Consider the following 22,317-nt stretch of genomic DNA (forward strand, 5'->3'; position numbering starts at 1 on the left):
CATAATACACAAGAGTTTAAAATAAGTTATTTCATATTTGTTTTGATTAGTTGAAACGGCTTGTCTTCTTGAGAATCATACATAATCTTATTTAAATCAAAATGAAGATTTATAGTGAAGCATTCAACAAACTATTTATAGGTACTATGTTAATAATTTTATAGTCTAACTCAGTAAGTAATGAGTAAAATAAGAACAAATGTTACATAACCGAATAATTTTTATTTTCAAGCATATTTTTGTAAATAAAATTACATTTTCTATATAAGCAATTAATGTATTAACGCATTTCTACATTTTAATATTACTTTTCATGATAATAGTTTATTTAGCTCTCCTGTTGTTACGTTATTTATACAGTATAATTGCTCTTGAACTGTTACTTTCATACAAACTCAGTCAAACTGAATTCATTTCGATTGCATTAAAGCATGTTTGTTACCAAATAGTCGAAACTAGTTGATAATGTAAATGTCATCGAAATTGGTACTTTGTCTATGCTTTCTTGTTTCATTCATTTGAATTTCTAGTTTTGATAATCTCTTTGCTATTGTCCATTTATAAGTTGCATATGAAAGACTTGTTATTATACTTATCAAAAATAATATTATTAAATTTATTTGATGCTGTAAACACCAGCCTTTCACCTTATAGAAAACAAATATTAGAAAACTAATAATAAACATTATTGAAATGTTTTTTTTCTCTGTCTATATTGTATAATGTCATTTGAGTTTTAAAATCTTTTCTAAAGTTGAATAATGATATTAGTCTTACTGATGAAATGATTAAGAAGGATTTGATGAAGTGTTTGATCATTATGGAATATAGGGATCAGTTGTATGTGAATTTTTGATCCAATGTATTTCCATTAGAAATGAAAAAAACATTGTTGTTTACCAGTTAATTTGTTACATTTTACTCCATTAACTCCGTAATTTTGGATTATGGTAATATTGATACTATAGTAATGTAGTCATAAATTAATGCCACTGAGTCAACATCAGGTGTCGGATAGAAGAGTGGTTAAAACACGACTTTCAGTCAGTAGGTCTCAATTTTCTTGACTTCGCCCTACTTCAATTCGAACTAGCTTTCGCTCACAAACATTTTGAAGCTGATTTGCATAATCCTGTACTTAATAAATAAGCTGGCTTTTTTTTAAAAAGATCCATAGTAATTACAGATTTGTAACGGTAACCTTGGTGGGTAGGTTTATTCGCTCACTGATAAGATCTAAATTTCAAATATTGCATAATACCCTTTGATATTCACGTAATTACTTTTCGATTTGTACACTTTTTATTGTATTTTAATTTTTATACCTTTAAATAAAAACTTACAAATAATGTCTTTATCTCACTCTCTAGTGTTTTATGATGAATGTTTCGGTGAGACTATAATTTATTGATGACCTTTGAGTTACGGCAATGTGACCTTGGGAATGTTTACCTACTTACTGAGGCTAAATGAGGGTTGTAATCCAATGTGAAGAATTAAGATAGTAATTTTCAGTTGATGGTTAGGGTTAGAAATTAGATTTAGGGTTTTCATCACGAACTGACATCAGCTAAAATGCCAAAACGCTATTTAAACAAGCGGATGAATGGATTTCGTACCAAAATCCTGTTATCCTAAATCTGGTTGGTTCGTCCATAAATTATAGTCCCGCCGTTCTGTTAAAAACGTAACTTAACGAAATTCAATAAATTCATCTATCATCTTTTTTATTTTTACCTTGGTTCAGATTCGTAAGAGTAGTCATATGGATTTAATTTTTGTGATTATTTAGCAATCTTGTTTATATTATGAAAAGCTGGAAGTATAAAGATGCTTGTTAGTGTACGCTTCTACGCCGCAGTTTTATGATTTCCTTATTTGCTGGACATTTTATTCAATCTTGAGATTCCGAGGGAATTGAATCATCTATCTGTTTAAATGTTTTAAATGTATATCATATAATAGTAAAAACTATATCTAGGATAATCCATATCATTTTTGTCGGTTACTTTGTGTTCATAATGATTCTCATTATTGTGTCCAGTTATTTTTTTTATCAACATTAATATTCAGAGTTAAATTGTTTATTCCTTATGAGATAGCTTTTGGCCGTAAACATCCGAAGCTACCGAACTGTAGAGACAGTTCTCCAATACATTTAATCTGTTAGATTAGAAGTTGACATCTCCGTAATCGATTAATTTGATGGAATCTGACAAAAATAGGCTATAGGAAACGACATTAGATCAGTCCGTGGCAACCTGTACCTCGTCATCAACAGACTAAGAACTCAATCATATCTGGGAGTGCTGAAGTTTCGACATATCAGGACGATTTTATAATAACGCCAAGTTCAGAAAGTAAACTAAGAGCGATTATTTCAGAGGTGCTTAAATGTATCGAATAATATGGGTGTTAGCTATTCTCGGAGAAGCGTCGACTTAATCTGCAGTCAAAAATACTTTGAATTCATCTCTGGTAAACATAAGCCTTTATCTCATCCAGGAAACGCTTGAACCATTCAGTAAATGTCTATACCAAGCAATATATCATCGATACAAGCGCTCTTTGGAATGATAGCTCATTAAAGGATCCTCTTTCATATCCATCATGGAAGACGAACTCTATTCGGTCAAATTCTATGGAAGAATGTATGATCCCAATGAACGCCAGAATGTGAAGTCAACATGAGGCGAAAACTACCTCAGAGTCAAATCAAACTTCACAATCAACGAACTAAAACAATGAGTTTCTGTCAACAGATGAACTTTGAATGGATGCATAAATACTGATTAAATATCAATTACAGAAAAATACTAGTCTTTTCGATTAACAACAAATTTAAGACCGAGTAATCTAGTAAGTAATATGGTTCAGTAAGAGATTGGTTAACATTCTTATTTTGAAGCTATAATGATAAGGTGGAACTCTTCGCTTAGACGTCAATATGGTGATATTTCTTGGTAAAGACGTTAATAAAACAAATATACTATTCAAGTGTATAAAAATCTCTTATCATGAAAATAAAGTTTTATCACTTACTAAGGTCCATATATTTGGAGGTGGTTTTATTATAAGATGAATTGATTGCGTGATAAATGTTCGATTATATGTGGAATTAAGTTGATTAAATATATGACATTCATAATATCCTGTCATTTTTTTCACAGTATCATACAGTCTCTTATATTCTGTATCCCATAATGTGAAATGTGTTCCAAACATTGATGGATTATCAGTTTGATTGTCAAATGAATTATTTCCTTCATGTTTATCGATATGAGAATTTTTCAGTTCTGTATACCACCATAATTTATGCTTTTTTATATCATTCTGCTCTTCTTTTTCCAATAAAGTTACGTTCCAATAAATGAACCATTTTGTAGTGGTAGATTTACTTATAATAGGCCATAATCCCAATGAATTACAAACTAAGTCAAATGTTTCTCCATGAGATAATACCTAAACACATAATTTTACAAAAAGTGTTGTTCAATTTATTTTTAAATAAAGTAGTATATTTAGTTTTAAAAAATAGGAAAACCTCTTTTAAATAGTACGAACAGCGAGTCCTGGATTCCAGAGCTGATCAAAATATATTGAACGTAATGATTATCAGTCCTTCGGTCACTTCGCTGTGCTAATAATTTATTTCAAATGATATTCGACTAGTGTTAATTAACGCTGTATTTAATCAATTACACAGGGTAATTGTAATCAAATAGACGAGTTGTCTGAAATATTCCCTAATAAAATGAACATTTTGAAAGTTTTTTTAATGATTTAACATATGGTTGATCTTTATTATGAGTCAAGTTGTTGTTAGATTACTTTATCTTATGAAATTGCGTTATTTTTTCCATCAACATGTTATTGCTAATCAGATCTAAGCTCCAAATTCATTGTTACTTTAAAAAATACGATTCACTTATGAATTGTTTGAAATGAAAATATATTATAAGTCGATCTAAGCTAGACCACCATTGAAAATCTGGAAGTACTGGACGGCCGCTTTTTTCTAGTACGGAACTTTTCAGCAGTGCGCATCCACAGTTGATTAAAGTTAGACTTCAACACAGTTGGAGGCCGACTCGGTGATTGTGTGTGAGCCCTGGGTCTGAGTCTTGCGTATAGGATAATGGATGTGCATCGCTGAAGGGTCCAATACTAGGATGTAAAGGACGTCCGGTGCCCACAGTTTTTTAGTGGTGGTTTAGATTAGATCGACTCCTGATTTCAACCATGAAAATATTACTATCTCCACAAGTCCCTTATACTGATAAAAATATATTACTTTGAATTCAGTTACTTTCGAGCTTCAAATTGGACGCATTATAACTACATACTTGTTGCCATTGATGAATATAAACAGGAAAAAAGCAAACTGTTTCAAAATAGCCAGGTTCATACTCGTAACCAAATCGATAAATTCCCATAGTCGATGGGTCTAAACTATGAATAGTCAAGTGATCATTTTCAACGATAAATAGATTTGAATTCACTATTGGTATTCCCGGAATATAATAGGGTTCTTTTGAAGAAGTGGGAATTGAACGAGTCCAGTAAAACTTGGATTTTGGAAAGCGTTCAGATTTATCGAATATTTTCTTACGAGAATTACGTGATGATGGACAGAAAAGTTTTAAGGGACCATGAATTCTCTGTGGTAGACCACCTGATGATATCCAGGCATCTTCTGCTCTTTGAAGATTTAAATCCTCCAACAATAATAAATCTTCTTCAGTATTTAATGTTTTTAAATATGAACAATGATGACGGTTGCATGGTTCCCATAATCCTTCACCTTTAAGTATTGCTTCAAGTGCAGATCCCGTTGGAGCGTCAGTACTGTTATTAACTAATAGATTAACTGCCATTTCTGCTGTTTCTGGTGGTATTTCACAGTCTTCACCATCTTGCGACGGCTTCGGGCAAGCACACTGGCGTAATCTTAATCCCATCCCACGTGGTCCACAATTACGTGTGCAATGCTGAATGATTGGTGACCAAGAGCACCACTGTCCTTTTCGTGGGCACGGTAAATAACCTTCACAGAATACCTGTTTATAAAAATTTCTATACTAAAACGGAAAATTCTGATGAAAAAATTTCAAAAGAACTCAATTTAATACACGGAAAGCATAGTAAAACTTAAGTAATCTTCTTATCCTTTTTTACAGTTGTAAACTAATGAGCTTAATACAAAACATGTCTTGAAAATTTTCAATCATCACGAAGCACCTATGGATATTAAAAGTAAAGAATTGAGAGGTTCATATCAGTAAGATATCTTAGTAAAAGCAAATAATATTGAAAAATGATGGGTTGTTATCACTAGAATAAAAATTATGTAAACCAGTATAGATACCAGGAATAATATTATGTTTAGTTAGTTTAAGTAGCATTACGCTCTTCGAACTAGATGAGCCAGTTGCATCCATCTGCATTAATTCACAGATAATTTTAGTAATGCTGTCATGGAAATAAATAGTATGCAATGTTGACGTTGCATTTGAAAAGGAAAAAAGAAAACTCACAGCTGAATTAGATCGAAATATATATGAAGTACTTTATGATCTGTGAACTTGAAGTGAATGACGTCATGGAAACTAGATTGTTATGAATATGTATTGTGTGTTTGGAGAATATCTAAATTATTTATTTAAGAGGATGCAGATTTTCAGATCTTTAGTAATCTTTGTCTTCATATTATGTTATCCAAATTTATCGAAAAGAGTAATTGTTCTAAGTTGTTTATTTTTTCTAGCAATTGTTAGTTGATTCAATAAACACTATTTTAATTACATTAAGTTGGATACACTGAACGTTTAACGTTATCCATCACTTGACACTTTTTCTACGTGGACAGTTTAGTTTACTCGCAAAGAGCTTGAATGAAATATTAGATATACATGGAGAATCATTAAAGATAGAATCGGATAACAGTTAAATTTAAAGAAATAAGGTAATTTAATTCTTTCCACCCTTAGAAAGCATACAGTCAGTTGAATAAACCAATATTCTATTTAAGATTTTATGAAAGTAAATCCTATTCATTTTGTTCCTTATATAACTGGTTTTTTTGAAAAAAACAAACAAACTTCAATGACATTTGATAACTTTTACTCTATGGAGCGAAGTTCACAGTTAGGTACGCTTGTGGGCTAGGGTAATTTTACATTATTTTCCAAAAGAAACGGACACTATCCAGACTTTCACGTGACAATCCAAACAGTGCAGCTCAATTCTGTTCCGCAAGAGAGACAGACACCGCTCAGGCTTAAACTTTATAACCCGAGCAGTACAGCCAAATCTCGCTTTACAGGAGAACCAGATACCATATAGGCTTTAGCGCTATAATCTGGATAGTACAGCTCAATCCTGTGGCGCAACCACACAGGTACCAAGCACCCTGATGGTATGAAATGGCTGACGTTAAAAGAGAGAACCGTTGGATTTTGACCATTGGCCTAACACTAACAGACTCCTTACGTGAGCTACACTTGTCGTGAGTTGGATTCTGTGTAGGATAGTGAATGGATTCTAGTGTGAGGTCTTAATCTAATGTAAAAAAGTTCCCTAGTGATTCTTTTCAGTAGTCTTATATCTAATGTCAGTCTGCAACAAAAGATATCTTCAGTTAATATTTTGTTCTACGTGTGGATCAATGTTGTTAAAATTAACATGATATTGATTTGCAAAATACTATAACAGAATTTTAGAATATTAAATTTTGTCAGTATATTTAATTATAGTAACAACATTAAATTTTGTAGACAATAGCCTCTCCTGATCATATAGTTTATACTATATCACTTACAAAATTGACAACAGTTAGTTCATTTAGAATGAAATTGACATAATTGAGAAAAATGATTAATTACCTCTTGGTGGTCAGTTCCTATGCAGTATAATCCACCTTCTTGTGGTCTAGGATGATCACAGTGACGACGTCGAACACGTTTTCCTATGCCACATGTAACAGAACATTCAGTGAATTCACTCCATTGACTCCAACCACCATTAATAGCTGAACATAGGCGACTTACAGGACAAGAGACTTTTTCAACTTCTTCGTGTATTCTTTCGATAGATGCACAAGATTTTAAAATTGAATCTTTTACCTTAAATTTGTAACTATTATAATTAAAGGCTCCTGTACAAAACCGGGAACGATGTTTTTCATGGAATCTACAAGTTGTTGTACATTTAGACCACGATGACCAGTTGGTCCACCAAGGTTCACATTCACCACGTTGAAGAACTTTTACGCAGGAATCTGATTGCTTGATTAATAATAATACGAAAAAGTGTACTGTTAATATATTGGTAGGCGTAAAAGCAACTATATTAAGGGTATTACTGAAACATTTATCACTGAGTGAAATTACACTAGTAATTCTTACAATTTTTAATGAATACGTACAAAATGTACTTCAGTAGTTATAAATCAACATGGACATCAGAATAGGAGAAGACTGTAAAGACACATTGTACTGTATGTTATTGGATATGGTAGAAACGACCAAATACATACGAAGCATTTAATGGTTGATACAAATACTACATCATGATATGAATTTAGAATTCAACTACTGAATACATGTATATTTGTCTAGCCAGTCTGTTATGTAGTGTTTACACTAAATAGTCTTCAAAAACCCCATATACTACTAGTAATCATGTTCTCACTAGCGACTAATTCTGAGGAGAAATTCTTGAAAGAATAGTGAAAAACCGTGAATGGTGCACTTCCACCATATTGGATGTGAGGCACTTGTCCATCGAAGACAATGAAGGATGGTTTTTCAGTAGCGCGAATTGATTGTAGTTGAACATGTACACCACTAGATTCCAGTTCAGCAGTCTAAAGGTTAAGCTCACACCGTGGGACCTAGGGATCTTGAGTACGAGAACCGGTTGGGTTGCATTTATATCCGTCGATTATCAGTTCGTATTATTAATGCCAATTATTCGGTTTCAATCAAGAGACAACTTATTGTCTGAGTACTTCACACAAACTTTTCTATTCCGTCATTTCGAACCATTTACTCCAATGTCAAATTTTTCTCACTATCAATAGTAATATAACTATTACGATTCCTTTGCTACTCCATATGTTAATTTCACATCTCTGAACTGATGTGGTATGTCAACATGAGACAACTTACATTTATGCTAGACTCCGTGTTGATTGTGAATAAAAAAGAGAATTCTTATATATATAGTGAATATTGTAAACACTTATTTTGATACTTACCATAAAGTTACTGAGCAGTAATTTATTTAAAAGTGTCTGATAAAATATCCTTATCTCTCTGAATCTGGATTAAGTGAACGTCTTGGATAAATCTTAAACTCCATCCATAGCTCTTTTAGGTCTACTGCCGGTCCCAAGCCCACACAAAGGAGGAGAGCTGGTCGTGGACTCGACAACCTCACCCTGAAGAAAACAACCTTTCTAAAAGACGCTAACCAGACTAAATAAATTAAATCATTGAAACTCTATCCTGGGAGTTAAAGGAAGGATTGTAACACCTCATGATGAAAGCCGAAATTATTCGGAATTCACGAGGCCGATTCCCCTTCTAACAATCACAGCAGCAACAGACATAGGTGCACGGAACGTCCAAACAATGTGGGAGACCGGGAGGACCATCAAAATAGCTGTAGAAATAGGGAGGTAAAAGTTGGCGGTTCTCGGGATCAGTAAACGAAACCCATTGGACCCAAGCTGGACAGTAAAGGTTAGGTACAGGAGAGATGCTGATGTACTCCGGTCACGAAGAGAACAATGCTCCACACACTCAGGGAGTTGCTCTAATGTTGTACAAAGAAGCACGTGAAGCATTTATAGGAAGAGAATATCATGGATCCAGGATCATCAAAGTATCATTCAGAAGAAAAAAGGAGGGAATCACGATGAATGTTATCCAATGTTATGCACCCACCAACGATAGCATTGAAGACGATAAAGATCAATTTTACGAGAGGCTGTAATCGATCATAGTGAAGTGCACAGGAAAGGACCTGAAAATTCTGATGGGAGACCTAAACACTAAAGTTGGAATGGACAACAACGTTTATGAATGTATCATGGGACGACATGGACTGGGAGAGAGAAACGAAAATGGGGAGAGATTTGAAAATCCATGTGCATTCAACTAAATGGTTATAGGCAGCACAATATTCCCACACAAACGCATACACAAGGCTACGTGAGTCTTACCTGATCACACCACGGAGAACCAGATAGATCATATTTGTATCAATAGAAAATTCAGAAGGACAATGGAAGACATGAGAACCAGGAGAGGAGCTGACTTAGCTTCAGATTACCACCTGGTTGTGGGCAAGATGAAACTGAATGTAAAGAAACACTGGACAACTGGGGAAGAAACAGTACAAACGTTCAATATAGCCTTCTTTCGAGATACTAACAAATTCAACCAATTCAAGACAACTCGCAACAACAGGTTCCAAACGTTGCAGGATCTACTGAAAGAAGAAACTACGATGGAGGACTATCAGAGAGAGAGATCAAAGAAGCACGAACTTCGACGCATCGAACGCTTGGACAAGATTCAACAATGAAAGAACACGAAGACAGCATCTAACAACAGCAGAACAAGAGCAGAGAGATTCAAGACGCAAGTTGAATACACTGAAGCAAACAAGCAGGTGAAGAGGAGCATCAGGGCCGACAAGCAGAAATATGTGGGAGACCTAGCAACGACAGTGGAGAAAGCTGCAAGAGAAGGAACTATGAAATAGCTATATGACACAACGAAGAAACTGACAGAGTAATATAGTAAACCAGAGAGACCGGTCAAGGACAAAGAAGGTAAGACAATCACTGAGATTCAAAACAAAGGATTAGATGGGTAAAACGCTTTCAGGAACTCTTGAACAGGCTAGCTCCAATGAACTCGCCTGACATCAAAGCAGCACACACAGACATGCCTATAGATTTCACTCCATCAACGATCGAAGAAACCGGGATGGCCATTAGTCAAGTGAAGAGTGGAAAAGCAGCACAACCTGATAATATACCAGCCGAAGCTCTAAAGTCAGATATGGAAGTAACTGCAAACATGCTCCATGTTCTATTCGGGAAGATTTGGGAGGAAGAACAAGTGCCACTGACAAACTGGAATCCAGGGCATCTCATCAAGATAACAAAGTAAGGAGATCTGAGCAAATGTGAGAACTACAGAGGAATCACACTACTGTCAGTACTGGGAATGGCTTTCAACAGAGTGTTGCTGAACTGGATGGAGGATTCAGCAAACATCCAACTTCGAGACCAGCAGACCGGATCCCGTAAGGATCGGTCTTGCACAGAGCAAACCGCGACACTACGGATCATCGTTGAACAATCAGTTGAATGAAACTCGTCACTATATATCAACTTCATTGACTATGAGAAAGCTTTTGATAGTGTGGACAGGAGAACATTATGGAAACTTCTTCGACACTATGGTGTACCTGAAACGATAGTCAACATCACCCGGAATTCATTGCAACGTGGTGCATGGAGGACAGCTGACAGATGCATTCCAAGTGAGGACCTGAAGTCAGACAAAGCTGCTTACTCTCCCCCTATCTCTTTCATCTGGTGATTGACCGGATTATGAAGACCTCGGTATCGGAAAGGAAGCACGGAATACAATGGACAGCTCGGAATCAATCAGAAGATGACCTGGCCCTTCTATCCCATACACACAAACAAGTGCAGATGAAGACAACTAGTTTAGCAGCAGCCTCTGTGTCAATAGGCCTCAACATACACAAAGGAAAAAGTAAGGTCCTCGAATACAATATATATATATATATATATATAACCAACATTTATTACTTACAGTATGATTTTCAAGTTTAGCACATAGACTATCACTTGTACAATTTCCACCGATGCATTTATAACGTGTTGCAATGTTAGCAGTACATTTTGTTCCTATACCAGGACAACGCCATGGGCCCCATTCTGATTTACTATCACATTCCTGTGATAAATAATTCAAAGTATTTCCTTCTCGATAAATTAGTATAATAATCAATCCATAAATTAAAATAATAGTTTTCAAAAGCATTTTAAAAAAAAATCAAGTTGATTTGTATTCTTTAAAATTATTCTAACGAAATATGGGATATTTCAATGTTGGTATATATATCGACTCATTTTTAAATTTGAAATAATCAATAAGTCAATAATATATGTAAAACTGTGAACTTTGATTCAGATTGGATATCTATGAATACTTATGCACAAATACATTCAATGGTAAAGGAAAATTTTTTTTTTAAATATACATTTCAAAGCTTATTTTAACTAAGAGGAAATGAAGTATTATCAAATTAACATGTTCAAGATCACTTCGAATAATTCACTTATACATGTCAGCTAACTAACAATTAAGTTTAAGTAAGTTATGTTGTTCTGATATGTAGCCTAACAGAAAGATGTACATCATATGATTACATAGAAGGTTTATCATTATCCAAGCATGTAAATATATATATATTGTTATTAATATTACTATTACCATGTCACTAAGTTGACAATCAGTAAGTAAGAATTCCTACTCTCTTTGGTACTTGATGTGAAACCATTTCCCTGGAATATTATCGGGAAGTAGCTTTATTTATACAGCTGAGTAGATTTGAAGTCTAATTCCTAATAATAATAAAAAAATTATCTAATTTTATAGTAGTTTATTTAAAATCAATTCATAATGGAATTATGTTTTTGACATAATTCCAAGTAATTGCTTCTAAAATTTAAAAAGATCTTTATTTCGAGACTTTATTTTCTCTTTTTGATTTAAGTGCAAGTTATCAGATTAAGCCTATATTAATATTAGTAAGTTGCACGGGAATAATTACTCATGCAATTGAAATCTGAATTTACCTAATGAAATTATTAGTAGGTAGGTTTGAAATAAATGAATGTAGATTTAATTTTCCAATAATTTGCTTTATAAGAATATAGTGAATTCATCTTTATCATATAGTGGCTAACTTTATAAACATAAACGGTGATTTCAGATCACTGTAACAAAAGACTATAGTTATTTAAAAATATTGAATTAAATTATTCGAATTAGACTAAATATTTCTAACGTAGATTCTATGTTTATATAACAAATCGGGAATAAATGAAAGATATTATGTACGTCGATTTGTTCATGATTCTACAGACACTGAATGACATTCAAAACTTTTTGGAAAGCTCAAAGAAACTTAAATTCTTCTTAAGATTCAAAACTTTGTAATTTAGGTGCAAAGTCTTTACAACTACGTCATTCTGGTCTTGTGTGACATATTGTTCAGCTAACATACGGTGATTACTCACCAAATTAGAGCCAGTTTCATAAGCTGATGGAATTTTGTTAATACCAAGGGTCGGAAAACAAACTATTTAATATTACCAGGTAATTAATTATTAAACAGAAGACAGATGAATTTTGTTTTCTAGTTAATATCACTTAGGCAACACTAAAAATCAAAACATGATTTGTTGAAGCAGGTCGCTTATTTATCCTTTTTTTCAGTAGGTGTTCAGACGCATTCAAATCTATTCTGCTGTTTTGATTCACTTAAAAACTGATTTTTCTTTAAATCATTGGTATAATATGATGATAAGGAAACTGAAATTTTTCTGTTGTAGTTTTGTGAAGACTTTTTGAGAATAATTTTCTCAAATACTCCAATGTCAGAATAGTCTGAGAACAGTTTGATTGAAAAAATATTTTTAAGTTTACATTACGGTTCAAAAATAGTCAAACAACCCCTGAAAACTAGTAAGCACTTGACATCTGTTTCGTCCTAGTGTGGGGCTCTTCAGGAGCGGAAAGCGTTGAACTCCTGGGAAAATGAGCTGATACCCAACATTTGCACGTTTTACTTCAGTCGACTTACGGAAATAAGATTACCAGAACGAGGATAGATCGTACTTCGGAAATATCGCCGATTGATTGAAACTGAAAGTGTAAAATATTGAATTCTTTCTAGGTGGTCTCAAAGTAACTAGCTGGATATAGGGCTTGAATGTTTCGGACCTTGGTAAGATAATGCATCCATGCTGCTGAAGAATTGCATACTTGGGCAAAACGGCCGTTACGTGATCATTGACGTTTAGTTTTTATTTTTGTGTAATCAGTTGCTGGAATAAATTGTGTTTCAATGATACAGTATTGCTTCCGAAAACTGGTACTAAAAGCAAGAGAAACACTGTGACTCGCAGATATAAGGAAGAGGATAAAAACTTGATGGCAGAATAAAATTTTATTCATCCTACAAAGTACGACAACTGTTCTAACTAAATACATCATTTTATGTATGGATTTTACTCTCATCATTGTCGTATATTGTTTTATGACAGATAGAGATGTTCAAAGACAGAAAAATAATTTTTTCACGGTTGGGATTTGTGGAGATTGTTGAATGCTAGTGAGATCAGGAACCAACTCATGTTGGATAAACTATTAAAACCAGAAGAGACTGACTTAATACTTTGTTCTAGCATAGGATTCCTGAGCAGTGGACCTCCGCAACCCCTCCATTGGTTGAAATTACGATCCTCAGGTTTCTCAGTAAACGATTAACTCTGAGATCACCAAAACGTCACCCGATAGTGTGCGGATTCAACGTATGTGATATTCCACTGTCTTCGGTGGGTAACTCTTACGTCTAACACAGTTAAACACCTCTAGTCACAACTTTTCATCAGAACTCCTGGAACCACCTGTGGAAATAAATCACAAGTAAGGACATGATAAACTTCAGTATAGTGATTTTTAGAGATTCCCTAGTGTCCCCTGGTATCCAACGATTATTCTACTTAAGTCGGCTTGTATTTTCAATAAAATAATTATTTATCATTTTGTAACATGATACTTATTGAACAGCCGATGAACAACTGATTTTGTGGTCTGTAATGATAGGGATTTATTAATTATACATAAATACATTCATTATGATTCTCCGTCTCCCTCCTGTATATTTACCATACCTTAAATGTACAAGTTGAGTGGTAATCTTTTTTATGACAAAAACATTTATAAGGCAAAACGAGAAAAACATTAAAAATGAAAGGGAAAGAGAAGAAGCAACGGGAGGAAGGAAGTGAAAAGAGTTTAAACAGATAAACAAGTAAACACGGAAAAAACGTAAAAAAAGCATCCCAACTTGTAAGTTAATATGTATATAGATCGTTATCAATTAATGTTTAAATAATTAATATTTATCTATGATATTACAATTGTCAATCAAATGAAAATATGATGGTCAATTGCCGGTTTAATGCTTATTGTCTGAAAGTCGTAGATAATGGTGAACCTTTTAAAATAATGCTAAAATACTGTGAATTTGGAATTTTGCTTTTCGATTACTTTTAAATTTTTTACGCAAAGATTCATTATGAAAATGGAGAACCAACTTTGTTTTTACGATAACTTTGTATATATGAATATCTTTCTTGACATATTTAAATTTTTATAGAGAATCAGCTGTGTAAAAAATAGTATTAGTATCGGCATAAAGTTCCTGTTATATCTGAGTAGATGAATAAAAATAGAAACGAATTTAAGTTCATTTGGTGTTTGTGCTAACCAGTCTCTAATTAAGATTTTTGAGAGATATACAGAACGCCAGTAAAACAACCTAAAAATGAAACAAAGTATCACACTGAAAGTTCTTTAAGGAGAAGAAAAGGCATTATCATGTAAGGTAGGTGGTGGTTGAAGATGGTTGACAAGAAACCACGAACATAAGTTTCGCCATTTGACACTCGTCAGCAAGGTGTAACTGCAATCCTGAAGGAATTTATTTTCTCTGACAAATTCAATCTAGTGTCACGTAGCTTTGCATTCAGAGAAATTACCAATGAGCTATTCGGGTCTCGGCTGACTTCCTACGGGATTTTGATGCATTTACAACTGCGAAATCTCCTCGAAATTCGCTTTTGTTACTTTTGATTTAGTTAAACATGATTTCCTTGGTCTTTTCTACGAGCTAGACTTCATGCAGATTGTGAAAGGGCCTTTGTTGACTGAACCAAGTCACAACATCAGTAGTTCATGAAATTACTAACCTCTTGTTATGGTCCTGTAGGGAAACACAGTCTTCCCATTAGGCAATGAAGCACAACCGTAATGTGTAATCAGAGAGATTGGGTGGTGTAACTCAAGATCAGTAACAATAATGCGGATGTATTCATTCCTAACCTTCTAGCAGTACTCTACAACTTTCACATCTTACTTTAAATCATGTTTTCTCTTCTTCCAACATGTAAATCTACTAAATTGTTAAAGAATATTTTTCATTGATTATATTTTTCTCACTTTTTGTCTTTCACAAACGTGAGCGTAGAAATAAATGAGCATTTACGGTGAGTCTCATATTGTTTACCATTCTGTGTCTGATAATATTTTTTGAAGAATCATAATAAAAATGAACGACCATCTAATGGAGTTGCTTTTTAATTTCATATTAGTGGTTATTAAAAAAAACTGAAATTATGTTTCTTAACATCTTTATAAATGTACAAATAATTTAGAGTTGAAACAACGAATGATATGAGATGGTGACAAGATTATTGAACATCCTAAATTCTGTCGATTTACATGAATGTTTTAAACAAAGTGATTGTGAGAACCATTTATTGGCACGAAAGGTATTATAAAAGTGGTAAAATGGCCGCACTCTAAATTTTTTTAAGCTATGATGGACTCCATCACCATATTGCCTAGATTTACATCTATATTTGATACACAAATACAGGCTAATCGATTAGTTTTTTTTGAAAATCTAAGAAAAAAACAATGAGAAATTTCAATTCATATTTACAACTTGTATTTATATTCCTAAATTTCAAGCCAGACACCAGAATAAGTAAGTATTTCTTACTTTCATGAAATTGCAAAAAGTGTGAAGAGAAATTAATTACTTTGAAATGCATTTTCACTCGCTATATATCCGGTATGTAGAACAATCAACTTTTTCATTAAACTGTCTTTTCAGGTGTGTTATTTTTGGAAGATAAATTTTTTTTATTTTAAAGAAAAACGTATTTCTGACATTTTGACGTTGTACATTAAATACACTTTATAAATTCAAGATTATCAGATAAATTATGAGAAAAATTTTGGAAATCACTGTTATTCCATCTCATCCAATAGAACAGATAAATAAATGAAGGTTTGAAGATTTTCCTAATGAAAGCCTTAAATAGCAGATATTTATTTCTAGATAATTTTGCTAGTTCAGTTATCTTTCAAACTACAGATTGTAGTTCTGTTTTTTCTTGTTTTCTAAGTTTAAAGGTATTTTCAACATCCAGAGTTAGATATTGAAAATATTTTGAGATAATCATAACAAATAAATTATTCCTGTTGTGTGTGATACTTATGTCTATTGTCATGAGTAATAGGTAACACAAATCAGAAGTGGAATGCCTGGTAGCAGAATGTTGAGAAGATCGAATCGAAGAGAATGAGAATGTAAGTAGAGAGCAATTGTAATAGCAATGAAGGAACGATAAAGTCTGAGACAATTGGTGGTAGATTTGCAAATGAAGAATTTAATATGTGGTTTTTCACATTTTACGAAAGAACTAATGTTGCAAAAGATAACAAATTGGTTTTCCTCACTTGACTTCTCGTTCTACATTCTACTCTAAGTCGGAAAGAACACTAATAATGAATGCTACACTGTTTGTCATGTAAATGATATTATCTTTTTATTGTTAATGTTAATTACTCTTTACAATAATGGACAGTTATAAAATATCACTACTATAAAGTTGAGAGGAACAAAGAAAATCACTTTAATTCGAGTGTAGGTAAGATATTTAACAGTATAATTTAGACATGATTTTGTGTTTTACTATTAGAATGTGAAGCATAGTTTATGATACAAGTAGCTTGTTAACGTTCACTCAAAAATGTCTTTAAAGCTTTATTCACATATGGAGCAGTGTTTAGTGATTAGATTAAACACAAGTAACCACGAAAAAAAGGCAAATCCTTCGAATAGTTTATTAACCTTAATTGAAAAGTTGTTAAAGTGAGTTAAGGGTATCTAAAAACTTCCAACACTGATAATCAATTCTGAATGGGATAATAGTAAGTGGTAATAAGGCTACTTCATAATACACTCCATAATAACGCTACTTCATAATACGCAGCATCAATCCAGTGACTTTTGTTGACTTTTGATTCGATTTGCGTCACGATATGCTGCGATCCTGTTTGGAGACCTTGTGTAGCATAACTAAAGCACTCACTGTTTGCCCCCCAAACCCAAAGATTTATTATTATTTATTATTTTCCTTGTAGATATTTTCCATTCATTCGGACAGTATTCTTCATGTTTACTTCCTTTCTATCATTGGTAATATTACTTTGACTCTGGTTTTATTCTGGTTATCTTTTTATGTTTATTTTGATGTAGACCATGATGAATATATGCACTAAGCTCTAAATTGTCTATGGCTAAATGATTGATGGATGCAGATCTATAATCAGACTTGGTTATGTTCAGTTCACATAAGTGACACTTTTAGATCATATTAAATAATGAATATTATGAAGAACGATATCAAGAATTTAGATGTCAAACTGTCACTGCCAGCATTGCATATAATGTCTACTATATACAGCAAAAGTGATCTTAACTTTAAAAAATGTTACATTAGTTTATTTAATGTAAAAGAAATTTATTTTAAAAATAATTTATTAGTTAGATGATGCATTTGAAATCAAAATGAACGTTTCTTTCAAGAAGGATTATTGTTCACACATTAACGTGACATGTTGTCCTGCTTTTAAGTAATAATATAAGTAAGTGTCATCATGATTACTTAGCGTGAAATATATTTAGAATATCTGCAATTATCTTGAATATTTTGCATAATATAGAAATTCAAGTAACTCATGTAAAATAATTTGAACTTTTGTCTGAGTAGAATGGTTGGGATCCAATTTTCACCGATCATCTTCCCTACGTATTCTAAATTTTCTGAATAGTGATTACTAACTCAGAACAAATTGGAACTAGAAGAACCTTTAACATTCATACAGTAATAGTCTGATATAATTGGGCTAGGACAACGAGCATTGAACATAAAGACTTTGGTGAGTCAAGGAGACTTCTAAAGCTACTTGACTATTTTGTCAAGTAATTCATAAGTACAATAGGAAGAATTCAGCCAAAATAATTTGATCTGTTTGCGCCAGTTCATGTTTTGTTGCTTTGGTCAAGAGATGCAGTTTGAAGACTTATGAACTGGGCTACATCATTGTTATATGAAATGCAATTCGTAACATGTCTTATAATCCGCTGAATGACTTTGAGCACACAACAGCGTCGTATTTAGATTAAAATAGTCGCTATTGTTATTGAAATATCAGAGCCGAACATACTACTAAACGTTATTGAAGGTCCACTGTTTATGAAGATTCTGGGTCTGACTCTGTATTAAATTGCTGGTGTTCAGTGCTTTGTTGTCCGAAGAAAACTGCCCAGAGTTCCCTAATTTATTTAATAGACACTTTTTTAATGAGAATCATTTTCGTATACTTGTAAAGACTTATTTTCTAGTTATCATCCTTCACAAACTGAATTCAGTTGGGATATTACTGAAAACTAAAAAGCAATTTACTGTCCAGGTATGAAACTAGTAGACTTTACTTGTGCGGCTCTGAAAGTAATCAAATACAATACCTTTTGGTCACTAATCGTACGCGTAACCACTGAATCACTATGCTGAGGTTTAATGACACACATTCCCAAATGTTTACAGACAAATTCTAATTCAAAAAGTAGTCTGGATGTCTGCATTATATAAATATGACCGTGTTTCATTTCTCAAATGATTCATATCTTGAATATTGTACAAATAAATAAGTCAAAAGAAAGACTGACTCACTTATGCAATTTCTTTTCTCTTTTGTGTTCTTTTTTAAAAGTTATTTCTTTCCCTTTCAATGTTTGTGTTTATTTTTCAGAGTTTAATAATAATAATAATAATAATCCCATATATATATAAGTATAGAAATGGAGAATAATATAATTTTTGGGTGTAATTAAGTCCATCTTCCAAACAGGATATTTTCAATGACTCATATTTTCTTAAAACATGATTGTTGCTGATATACTGATAACTACAGGCAACGAACAAACAAAAGACAGACAGTTTTTATATTTATTTACGAATGTGCGACCATTTGTTTAGTAATGAGACTAACTCAATGACCATTAAATTACTTGTCTACATAAGTGGAATATTCTCACATATGGGACAAAAGAAATGAAGTCACTTAGAAAACGTTTATTAATGAAAGAGTAAATTAAATGTCTAAAGTTTTTTAAATAAAAAATGCAATATATTTTTTTAAAGTTATTTTAGTCTTGAAGTAAATAACTTTTCAAAGCCTAGTTGTTTTAAAGATTTGGCAAAAATAGATCTCATTTATTGATGAGAAATACTACTGAGATGTTCCGTGTTAAAAATGAAACCTCTGCTTTTTTCACATAATTTTCAGCTGTTATTTCATGAAATTCAACTTGTGATATAATTCTCTTGCAAATTATGTTCCAACTACATGCCTTCTAATATAGGTTAGTAATACTTTCATTGTCCGATGAATTGCGATTTCGCAATGTTTATCTGTTTAAATACAACCATTTGGTTCCTAGAAAACCATTTCATTTTTGTAAGATGTTCCAGATATTATTAAAATCCAGGAAAATAAATAACTGTATGAACTTAAGGGTTTTATCTGATGCAGATAGGTCACAGTTCGAGTATTTCTGTAGAGAGAGAGGACTGAGTAACCATTTTGTCCCAGTATGGGACAAATGTTTTGCAGTCACGTTGGGTAATGTCCAACATCCTATAGTCAGGAGGTACACAGATCAGTAATTGATTTAATCACTGTAAAACATCAAATTGAATAATGGTCTCTTATTTCCCGGTGAATAATTTTGAGGTGAACGTCTAAATAAGAATTACGTGTTTTGCAATATCACAATTAGTAGAAAATTGTATTCCTGACGTTTCGTAACTAAGTGTAAGTCAATCCTTCAAAGTCAATAAATAAATAACTGAAATAAATTAGCAATAGTTTGAACAGTGCAAAGGAAACATAACCGAATATTTTTAGTGCAAAGAAGGTCTGAATGTTCATCCAACTTGTACTGTTTTTCTAAACAGCCACATTTGACTGTATTCATTTTCCAAAGCATCTGTACATAATCAAATTTTAACTCCACAACTTCGTTTTACAAATTATACATTGTTCATACCCTCAATTATACACACAAATAAACACGGGGATAACCCAAACAAAATCACTATGACCAAACATAAAACTACGTTGACATGTTCAGATTTATTATGATTTTGACTGTACTAAAAATATTCTGTTATGTTTCCTTTGCACTATTCAAACTACTGCTAATTTATTTCAGTTAGTTATTTATTGACTGTGAAGAAGTGACTTACACTAAGTTACGGAACGTCGGGAATGCAATTTTCTACTAATTGGGATATCACAGAATATATGATTATTACTAAAGACCCCCAAAGCTTGTACGGATTATTTTCACACATTCAACGCTGGTGTTTTATCATGTATAAGACTTTGAAAATTTTATATATCATCTACTTTAAATACGTAATAAACAGTCTTTCATGTATTTGTTTTATTTTATTTGAACACATAGATATTGGTACTAAGGGGAAACAAATACAGATGCCCTACACAAATAACTTGATTTGTGTGTTGGCTGTGATACTGCCCGGGCGCCAAGACCAAGGCAGGCGGTTTTATTAGAGGATCACACCATGAGCCTTTAATCTAAAGGTTTGATTCACAAGGCAGTGGATCAACGTCAGAAGATGTAGTCCTATGGTAGTCGGTGACCAATAATTGGTTCATATGCAATTTGTTCCTTCAGGATCTTGGTTTGGAATCATGGTTTTCCAAATACCCTAGGTGGATCCTCCATTTCTACCAACCCGGTTAAAGCTCCGGAAAGTTGCTTTTCGTCTTCCCAATTTCGTGAACAACACGCCCGCTATATATATAGTTTCAACAAATTTAAAATTACCGTGAGAAATAAATTAACGAGTATTGCTGATTAGTCGAATGACAGGGAATATTGTCCAATAAGATTATTCGGATTAAATCGTAGTAACATATCAAAATATTCAGAGAAAAAAAGCTCTTACTCACCTATTAACATCCTTAAATGTTCATTTCTAACTTCCCAATGCCTCACAGTTTTAATTTTATAAGTATCTTCATTATGATTGTTGTGGTTATTTGTGATAAAAGTTGGCAAGAAATCAAATCGGTAGAAAATTGTTACAAATAACAATCATAAATCATAATTTTATGCCTAAATATGTAAACCATTCTGTTCACTCGTGGAGTAAATAAACTAAAATTTAAGTTAAACCCCTATAAACTCATAAAACTGATTGAATAAAACACTAACGGAACTAGTTTTCTGTGAAAAGCAACAGTAATTTTAAGAAGAATCATTTTTTAAATCTAGTTAAGTTTTGATTCAAGAAGTAAGTATGATAATACGAAATATTAGATTTTGAATAAAAATGAGTATTTCTATAGAGAAATGAATGCACAAATATACACATAAAATGTACGAAACTGCTTACATTAGTTATTGAATCATTAAAAAGTAGACAGCATCAAAATTTTATTTTGTTTTAGCTTTCATGACTTGTCAGTAAGTCAGAAAATGTTTTAAAGACTGTCAGTTCCTTTTAAAAAAATAACTGCAAATCAATCATGAAACTTGTCTACCAGGCAACAAACAGTTATTTAACTATAACAACGATGTCAGTTCCTAAGTCTCATAGAAAATGATGACCTGGATACAGTATTAAAATAAATCTGACTTACTGATTTCATTCTCGAGTTCATATTACATTAAATTAGTTTCATACATAATACTTAGACTGGTTCAACTGAGAGATGTATGACATGAAATGTTTTTTTAAGTACTGTATTTACTCGGATTATTTATCTATATCGATAAAAGCCTGATAATAATAATGATCATATGCTTATTAAAAGAAGATTTTTTTACATTTGATTGAAAAGCCTTGGTCGGTGGAATGTGGCCGTATTGGATGTAAGTAAGGTACTTATCGAGGACAGTTAAAGATGTTCGCTCAATGAAGCGAATTGATTGAAGTTAGACATGTACTTAGGCTCGGTGGTCTGAAATTTAAACGTTTGTGAGCGAGGTTGAGGGTTCCTGGTTCAAACCTTCTTGGCGAGG

General features: G+C 32.7%; 1 protein-coding gene across 4 annotated transcripts; it reads right to left on the minus strand.

The window, feature by feature from the left end:
- Window positions 1-212: 212 nt before the first annotated feature.
- MS3_00002861 (uncharacterized protein) lies at window positions 213-18,843 on the minus strand (the record flags this gene model as incomplete). 4 transcript variants are annotated; one of them, XM_051210514.1, is made up of 6 exons in its annotated part: window positions 213-647; window positions 3,043-3,462; window positions 4,295-5,060; window positions 6,885-7,083; window positions 7,125-7,286; window positions 10,863-11,092. In XM_051210514.1, 3 exons carry the CDS (start codon window positions 7,184-7,186, stop codon window positions 4,302-4,304), a joined length of 1,020 nt encoding a protein of 339 aa, XP_051070512.1. The 4 variants fall into 4 exon arrangements, with proteins under 4 accessions (XP_051070512.1, XP_051070514.1, XP_051070513.1 ...); XM_051210516.1 differs by having other exon boundaries at window positions 4,347-5,060; window positions 6,885-7,011; window positions 7,050-7,286; XM_012940274.2 differs by adding an exon at window positions 18,727-18,843 and having other exon boundaries at window positions 456-647; window positions 4,347-5,060; window positions 6,885-7,286; window positions 10,863-11,006.
- Window positions 18,844-22,317: the final 3,474 nt, after the last annotated feature.

Source organism: Schistosoma haematobium, chromosome ZW, assembly GCF_000699445.3.
Source record: "Schistosoma haematobium chromosome ZW, whole genome shotgun sequence".
Classification (NCBI taxonomy): Eukaryota; Metazoa; Platyhelminthes; class Trematoda; order Strigeidida; family Schistosomatidae; genus Schistosoma; species Schistosoma haematobium.